The sequence below is a fragment of the Myodes glareolus genome, chromosome 1, assembly GCF_982192425.1.
Source record: "Myodes glareolus chromosome 1, mMyoGla1.1, whole genome shotgun sequence".
Lineage (NCBI taxonomy): Eukaryota > Metazoa > Chordata > Mammalia > Rodentia > Cricetidae > Myodes > Myodes glareolus.
In genome coordinates, this window is record NC_142026.1 from 61,192,352 (window position 1) to 61,201,681 (window position 9,330).

Here is a 9,330-nt window from a genome sequence, read left to right on the forward strand (position 1 = left end):
ACATTTGTGACTAGGGCATGGGTCAGCCATAGAACACTTGCCTAACTTGTGAAAAATTCAGGGTTCCATCCCTAGCGTAAATAAATAATTACAATCTATAATTCAATACCAAAATAAAGTATCTGTAATCACCGCCCAGGTAAAAGTACAGAACTTCTCTATCCACCTAGGAAGCATCCGTCTCCCTGTGCCTGCTGGCTCTTCTCCCGTAACAATTGCTGGTGTTAAACTATCATGCTGACTTGTCTGTTTTCCTTTTTCTGTCATGTTGAGGTTGAAACTCAGATCACACAAGGCAGGGACTCCACCCCTGAGCCACACCCCAGCCCCTCACTGGGGGATTTTAGGCAGGGACTCTATCACTGAGTCATACCCTCCAGCCCCTCACTGGGGATTCTAGGCAGGTATGTGTGTTCTTGAACTGCATACAAATGAACTCTTACGGCATATACTTTGATGCTTATGACTGATACATCTGTGAGCATCTCTGTGATGCCATGTGCATCATCACAGCTCTGTTTATGGTGTGACTCTAACATACTTTCTAATTGGGTCGCTATTGATCCATGTTTGTGTGTGCATGTTGGAGCTGCTGGGAATAGAAAGACACAGCCAGTCATATTTTTGTTATTTGTTCATTTTGTTTGATGTTTGAGGCAGGGTGCTGCTATGTAGCTCACACTGGCCTCTTTTTGCTTTGCTGGTTTTTGTTGTTGTTTATTTTTTCAAGACGGGGTTTCTCTGTGTAGACTTGGCTGTCCTGGAACTCGCTTTCTAGATAAGACTGGCCTCTAACACACAGAGATCTGCCTGTTTCTGTTTCTTAAATGATGAGATTAAAGGTGTGCTTCACAGAGTCAGGCATTGTTTATAGGGATTTAATTTTTTTAGACAGTCTTGCTGTGTAGACCAGACTGGCCTCATATTTACAATCCTCGTACTTCTGCTTCCCAAATGTTAGGTTTAGAAGCATGTGCCACCTCACCTACTTCTTCGGCTGTTTAATTTTAATGAAAACTTCCAGAACCTATCTCCAAAGCATGAACTGGATATTTGCATCCCACAGGGTAGAAAAAAAAATCTATTCCACATGCCTGCCACTAGGTGGCAGAAGCAAGCATTTTAATTCTAGCCATTCTGATTGGACAGCCAAACTTCCCCGGTGTTAAGCAGCTAGGCATGCCTGCCTTGGCCTGACAGTAACTCTGTGCAGGAATCTAAGTGGCAAGGATGCTGTGGGTCTTTATGAGTGAGTGTATGCACGTGCCAGTACACAAGACAACCAGCTGAGTGTGGTGGTATACACCTTTAGTCCCAGTTTTCCAGAGGTGGTAGATGGACGATCTGAGTTTGAGGCTAGCCTGAAAGCTGTTCTCTGATCTTCACAGATGCTATAAAACAGATGCAATAAAACACACACACACATACACCATTGATAAATAACATAAAACTTTTAAAATAACCAAGTGCCTGGGTGTGGTTCAGATGGTAGACTACTTGCCTACCAAAGCTGAGTTCGATCCAAGCCCCACATAAATCAGGTATAGGGGTCACACATCTGTAAGTATTCATGAACTGGAGACAAGAAGATCAGCCGGGCAGTGGTGGCGCACGCCTTTAATATAATCCCAGCACGTTGGAGGCAGAGACAAGTGGACCTCTGTGAGTTCGAGGCCAGCCTGGTTTACAGAGCGAGTTCCAGGACAGGCTCCAAAGCTACAGAGAAACCCTATCTTGAAAAGAAAAGAAAGAAAAAAAGTTTGAGGTCACACTCTCCTAGGCTGCAAAGTGAGGTGGAGTTATAAAGGAAAAGTAACAGGGCAGGGGTGGTGCATGATTTTAAATCCGCACTTGGGGAGAGAAGCAGACAAATCTCTGTGTGAGTTTGAGGCCAGCCTGGTCTACTGAGCGAGTTCCAGGACAGCTAGGACTGTTATATAGAGAAACCTTGTCTTGGAAAATCAAAAAATAAATAATACAGTAAAACTGTCCATTTTCTAGTGGTGCACACCTGTAATCTCAGCAAATGGGAGGCAGAGGCAGGAGGATCAAGAGTTCATGGTTATCGTTGGAGCCCTGTGCACTGCGACCTCTGCTGAGCTCAGGACAGAATGGTCCTGGGAGGGGTTGCATGAGCCAAGACCGCTTTTTGGACACCCACAGATTCTGTTTCATTCATCTAGCGCCAGGTAGGAACACCTGCTTAGACAGACAGACACAAACGGGGAGGAGTCTCCGTGAAGTTCTGCAGCAGGCATTATAAACAGGTTTGTGCTAATATCTTCCTGGCCTCCCAATGCCACTTGCTCTGGGAACTCAAGAGGCAGAAGAAGTAACCACTGGGGGGCTGGAGAGGTTGCTCAGAGGTTAAGAGCACTGAGCGCTCTTCCAGAGAACCCAGGTTCAATTCCCAGCACCCACATGGCCACTCACAACTGTCTGTAATTCCAGTTTTAAGGGACCCGACACTCTCACACAGACATATATACAAGCAGAATACCGATGAACATAAAAATAAGTCATTGAGGGGCTGGAGAGATGGCTCAGAGGTTAAGAGCATTGCCTGCTCTTCCAAAGGTCCTGAGTTCAATTCCCAGCAACCACATGGTGGCTCACAACCATCTGTAATGGGGTCTGGTGCCCTCTTCTGGCGTGCAGGCATTCACACGAAAAGAATATTGTATACACAATAAATAAATAAATGTTTAAAAAATAATAATAAATCATTGAAAAAGGTAGGTGGTAGTTTCACATGCCTTTAATCTGAGCACTCAGAGGCAGAGATAGGTGAATGAGTTCAAGGCCAGTCAGTCTACAGAGTTCCAAGATAGCCGGGGCTATGTAGAAAAGCCCTGTCTTGAAAAAAATAAATATTTTTTTAAATAAAAATAAAAAGGAGAGTTTGGAGAGATGGCTCAGTAGTTAAGAGTGTGCTTGCTGCTCTTCCAGACGACTAGAGTTCAGTTCCCACACATGTTTTGAACGGCTGATAACTGTAACTTCAGTTCCAGGGGGATGAAATACACACTTCTGGGTCTCCTCAGGCATTGTCCCCCATGTGGCACATACACATAAACACATTTTTTAAAAGACTTATTTTTAAGTCACATGTTTGTGTGTATGAATAAGTACACGAGTATCTTTGGTCGACTAGAGCTGGGTGTATACATAATATATATGTATACATATATTATAATTGTTTTAAGGAAAGAAAAGTAAATGAACTCCATCCCGGACTTGTCCAATCAGAATATCTGAAGCTGCGGTCAATATTTTATTAAGCACTTTGAAGTCAGGACAACAGGTCTGCATGGTCCACGAAATCATGCAGAACGCTTGTTTCAGCTGTTCAAATTCCCATAAAACCCACCATTCTGACAGCCCGCCTGTGAGACGCCACACTGCACTCTGTGAAACTACAGTTCCCACAATGCCAAGAGGCTCCCGCCGCGCTCTTAGCATACATCTCCCAAGGTATCTTGCGAGTTAGACCGACCTCTTGACGCCGCAATGACTACAACTCCCACAATGCTCGGAGGTGCAACTACCGCCCCCTAGGGCTCCTAGCCCTGCCACGTCCGGAGAGTCCGGTTTCGGGCGGGTCCCGCTAGGTGCTGCGGGGCTCGAGGCTGTTTACAGCGGTTCTACAAACTGCAGTGCAGACATGGCGACCCAGAAGGACCAGCAGAAGGATGCGGAGGTGGAAGGGCTGAGCGCTACGTGAGCGAGCAGGATGTAACCCCCAGACCCGAGATGCAGGAGTCCCGGCCCCCAGACGTAGAGCTCTCCTGTTCAGAGATGTCTCCTCAGCCCCTAACCCCTGGGAGGGACTCAGGAGTATTAGCTGTCTCCCCGGACCTTTTCCCCTAGGAGTTTAAGGTCATCCTTGGGACCATGGGTACTGGGATCTGGGGTCCGGCCCCTTGTTCTTGCTTGCAGCTGATCTGCCCCACCCTTCAGGACCCTGCTGCCCAAGCTGATTCCCTCTGGCGCAGGCCGAGAGTGGCTGGAGCGGCGCCGCGCGACCATCCGGCCTTGGGGCACCTTCGTGGACCAGCAGCGTTTCTCTCGACCCCGCAACCTGGGCGAGCTTTGCCAGCGCCTGGCACGCAATGTGGAGTATTACCAAAGCAACTACGTGTTCGTGTTTCTGGGCCTCATCCTTTACTGCGTGTGAGTGCCTCTGCAGCCCCGCCCTCGATAGTTAAGGCCCGCCCCCACGAGTAACCTATGCCACACCTTGGTGACCAAAGGACCAGGTCTGTCTGTACTCCTGAATCCACCCGACCAGAATGCAGTATGTGATGTCCAAGGCTAGAGGGGCCCAGCTGACACAGACTCAAATGGCTGACTCCTGTCCCCCACGCTCTTCCAGGGTGACATCCCCCATGCTGCTGGTGGCTCTGGCTGTCTTCTTTGGAGCTTGTTACATTCTCTATCTGCGCACGTTGCAGTCTAAGCTTGTGCTTTTTGGTGAGAAATCCCCTGCCCAAATAGATCCCCAGGTCTCTCTGGTCATGGTCTCACAGAATGCAAACCTCCAAATATTGGGACTAAAGTCGGCCCCACCGAGATGTACACTAAAGTCATTACACTTAGTTCTTAAGGGCTCAAACCTCCTAGGTGTTCCTCTCTAGTCTCATCTTCCCAAACTCAGGGAGACCTCCGACTCCCCTGGCTCCTCCGTCTCGGGTAAAATGACTCAATCGTCTCAAACCCTCCCAAACCCCTGCGGAAAGCATCAGCTGCAGGTACCCACACTGGACACCAGGTGGCGACCTTATGCAGGCCTAGATCCGCCTTCCCAGGCCTTCGTCCTAGATAGAACCTGAAAGATAGTGGGTATTTTCAGAGGGGGAAATAGCCCTGTAGGTCCGGTGGCCCTAGACTGGTACCAGCTACCACTGGGAAGAAATGTGTCAGGGAAGACCCCTAGGGGAACATCCCGGATTTGCTAAGGAAACCTAAGACAAGGTCTTTCAGGGCCCAGCAAGTTAGGTACCAGCAAAAAACGGCTGGGGCAGAGGGGTGCCTGAAGTACAAGAGAACTTGACCTTGGCAAATGGTAATCACTGGGGCACACACAATTTCCAGACGTCGGAGAGCCTGAAAACATACACACATACATTACACGCACACACACACATTATACACACACATGCACGCACACACACACACACATTACACACATTCTACACACACACACACACACACACACACAGAGTTTTGAGATAGGGTCTCATTTTGTAGCCTTGGCCTGCCAGAACCGCACTACATAGACTAAGCTAGCCTCCAACTCACAGCTTCCCCCTCCCTTTGCCTCCCGTGTGCTGGGATTAAAGGAGTGTGCCACCATGCCCTGGCCTTACAAAGTTTGTTAAGAACCCAGAAGGCAGGCCCTCTGGAAGAGCAGCAAGTGCTCTTAACTGCTGGGTCGTCTCTCCAGCCCCCACAAACCAAATTCCTGTGAAACACAGCAAAGAACACAACCTCAACGCCAGAAGCTCTAGCTCATGCCTATAATCCCAGCGTTTGGGAGGTTGAAGCAGAAAGATTGCTGCAAGTTCAAAACAAGCCTGGGCTTCAGGGTTTTTGTTTTTTCTTTTTTGTTTGTTTGTTTGTTTGTTTTTTAAATCAGAATAAGGATTTGCAGAGATGGGTCAGAGGTTAAAATTGAATTCTATTCTTGCAAAGGACCCAGGTTTGGCTCCCAACACCCAAGTCTCCCAAGTAAGGTGACTGTCTCATAGCCACCTGTAACTCCAGTTTCTGGCCTCCTTGGGCACCTGAAGTCTTGTGCACATATGCCCACACAGGGTACATACCCATAATCCAAATAATAAATAAAATCTTTAAAAATAAAAAGAGGACAAAAATTCTTAGGTCAGACCTGGCTATGGGGCCACCAGCCTGAGACTGGTATCCAGGCTGGAACATGAGTCTGAGAGAGACGTGGCTTGGGGCCCTAAGGGGATGTGGGAACAGAGAGCTGAGTTGGAACTGAGGAAGGTGGTTATGGTCTGGGCAGGGCTCTTTGGGGAATCGGGGTCGGGCTAGGGATGGGAGGCTCTGATTGAGGAGTCTGTCTTATTACATAGAAGGTTCCAGAGCTTGTGACACTAGATTGATGGAGGGGGGGGTCAGGTGGGAATAGCTGCCCAATACCATCTGTCCCCAGGCCGAGAGGTGAGCCCAGCGCATCAGTACGCCCTGGCTGGTGGCGTCTCTTTCCCCTTCTTCTGGCTGGCAGGTGCTGGCTCTGCTGTCTTCTGGGTCCTGGGTGAGTAAAGGGTCTGGGTAGGGTGAGGTGGGAGCCAGGGAGAGAACGCATCCTGAGCTACTCATGGTCCTACAGGAGCTACCCTCGTGGTCATCGGCTCCCATGCTGCCTTCCACCAGATAGAGCCTATGGATGGAGAGGAGCTGCAGATGGAGCCTGTGTGAGGTGTCAGGACCTGCCTGCCTCACCCATTGCCCCTCTGTCTGTTGTTTTCCTGCCTGTCCTTGCCCTCAGCTCTGCTCAGCTCGAGCCCCCACCTCAGGCCCCATGCCCAGGGAGAGGCTTTGTGTTCGGAAATAAAGCTGTTACAGCTGTTACTTGGCTAATGGTTTCCTAGTATTTTTTCTTTTATAGGTAAGGAGGGGGTTTACTGAGAAACTGGGGCTGGAGAGGTGGCTCAGCCAATAAGAGCACTGACTGATCCAGGTTCAGTTCCCAGCACCCACATGGCAGCTCACACCTGTCTGTAACTCCAGCTATAGAGGACCTTCTCTGGCCTTCTCAGGCGCTGACACTTGTGCACGCGCGCGTGCGCGCACACACACACACACACACACGCATAATTAAAAATAATAAAATTTAGCCGAGTGGTGACACACACCTTTAATCCCAGCACCTAGGAGGCAGAAGCAAGCGGATCTCGAGTTCAAGGCCAGCCTGTTCTACAGAGTAAGTTCCAGGACAGTCAAGGATGTTACACAGAGAAACCCTGTCTCTAAAAATAACAAAGGGGGGCTGGGGAGATGGCTCAGAGGTTAAAAGCACTGGCTGTTCTTCCAGAGGTCCTGAGTTCAATTCCCAGCAACCACATGGTGGTTCATAACCATCTGTAATAAGATCTGGCGCCCTCTTCTGGCCTGCAGGCATATACGCAAGCAGAATACTATAAAACAAAGGTTGCCAAGTGTGATGGTGTATGCCATTAGTCTCAGCACTAGAGAGGTTGGTGGATCTTGGTGAGTTCAAGGGCAGCCTGTTCTACGCCTACATAGCCAGAGCTACAAAGCGAGACCATGCTGGTCAAAGAAGGCCTCCCAGAGAGGGTAAGTGAGCCTGAGCAGTGATGGAGCAGCTGCCCATCCTTTAAAGACCAGTGTTCTGGGCACAGAGAGCAGTGCCAGGAAGGAGAGCAGTGAGGCCCTGGAGAGCTTGGTGAGGGAGGTTGGGGGCTACAGGGGGCTTTGACTTTTACCCTGAAGAACTTGAATTAGTAACTGTTTTTGTTTTTGTTTCAGGGTTTCAGGTAGCCCAGGCTGGCCTCAAACTCCTGATCATCCTGCCTCTACCTCCCAGGGGCTGGCATTCCCAACCTGCCGCCATACCTGGTGCAGACAGCGCTAGGCAAGCATGCCACTGTGTAAGCTAGCCCCGGCCCTGGAGCATGCAGATTTTACTATACAGGAACCCTGATGGCAGAGACCCAGGCATGGTCAGGAAGGCACACCGTGATCAAATGAGCCAAAAGGTGCCTAGACGGGTTGAGAAACTGCTCTTGATTGGGTGGCTTGGAGCTTCACTGAGGTTGTGGTGACATTTCTGGAAGATCTGGGAGTGAGGTCCCCAAGGCCTTGCAGTGCCCACTTTCCTCCCATCCCCTTGTGTCACCCAGCAACGTCTCCTCCCTTCTGTGCCCTTCAGTCATCAGTGGTTTGCAGCAAGGGCTCATCGAGCACCCAGCCTGCTTCAGGCATGCAAGTCTCCAGCCCAGCCCAGCGTGACAAGTGTGTGCCTGAGGCAAGGCTGCTGCAGCTGTTGCTCTGAGTGGAGGCCCCAGGGCTGGAGAGGTGGCTCAGCAGCTAAGAACTCAGCTGCCCTCCAGAGGACTGAGCTGGACTTCAAGCACCCACTTCAGACTTCTTAGAGCTTTCAGACTTCCAGCTCCGGAGGATCTGACATTCTCTTCTGGTTTTCAGGTACCTACATGTATATGTGTACACACACACACGTGTATACACACACAGAGTGAGAAACATGCATTCTGGATGTGAAACACAGCGGACTTCAGAGACTCCATATGAAGGAGGTGTGTAATACTCATTACTCATGTTTACATATATGTTAAGCGACATGTCACATATACCTTTAATCTCAGCACTCAGGCAGGAGGCAGAAGTAAGCAGAGCTCTATGAGGCCTCAAAGGCCAGCCTGGTCTCCATAGTGAGCTTCAGGACAGCCAAGACTATATGTTTATACATATCTATACATATATGTCCATATACAAAGAGGTGGGAGCCCAGGCTGGCCTTGGAGTCTAGGCAGCTGAGGATGGCCTTGAACTTCTGATCCTTCTGCCTCTTGTGCCACCACTCCTGGTTTCTGTCAGGCTGGGGGAGTTGAACCCAGGGCTTTATGCACTGGATAAGCAGTCTACCAACTGAGGTAGTCAGCACCCCTCATTTTAATAATGACCATTTTGGGTTTTTGTTTGTTTGTTTGTTTGTTTGATGGTTTGTGACTGTATAACCCAGGCTGGCCTGAAGTTCACTGTGTATCTCAGGCTGGCCTCAGGTTCATGACAGTCCTGTGTCTTAGCCTCCCAAATGTTAGGATTAGAGACGGCAGCTGCCACCCCAGGTCTTTGATAATGTATACCAAAAAGATTCTATTTTGGTAAAAGAATTGTTCCTTTTAATTCATATGTGTGTCTTGTATGTGAATGTTTGTGAGAGTGCACAAGCCCATGTATGTACATGCCTGTGGAGGCCAGAACTGAAGTCAGGAGTCTTTTCCTATTGCTCTCAGCCTTGTTTTTTGAAACAGGGTCTCTGAACCTGGAGCTCACTTATTTGGCAAAACCAGCCAAATCTTCCTGTCTCTGCCTCCCCAGTGCTAGGATTACAGACTATGCCAGCAGGCCTGGCATCTTACATGACTGCTGGGGTCCAAACTCGAGTCCTTATGCTTAGGGTGCAAGCAAGTGACCGACTGACCCATCTCTCCAGCCCCATTTTTTTTTTTTTATGCAGGGTCTCTCTACACAGCCCTGGCTGTCCGGGAACTCACTATGTACACCAGGCAACTCACAGAGATCCGCCTGCCTGTGCCTCCC

At 49.3% G+C, this 9,330-nt stretch overlaps 1 protein-coding gene across 1 annotated transcript; it reads left to right on the top strand.

Moving 5' to 3' along the window:
* Positions 1 to 3,553: 3,553 nt before the first annotated feature.
* Rabac1 (Rab acceptor 1) lies at positions 3,554 to 6,606 on the top strand. Its single transcript, XM_048440500.1, has 5 exons — positions 3,554 to 3,720; positions 3,961 to 4,173; positions 4,376 to 4,473; positions 6,179 to 6,280; positions 6,356 to 6,606. The coding sequence occupies exons 1-5, from the start codon at positions 3,665 to 3,667 to the stop codon at positions 6,442 to 6,444; spliced, it is 558 nt and encodes a 185-aa protein (XP_048296457.1). The 5' UTR covers positions 3,554 to 3,664; the 3' UTR covers positions 6,445 to 6,606.
* The last annotated feature ends 2,724 nt before the right edge of the window (positions 6,607 to 9,330 follow it).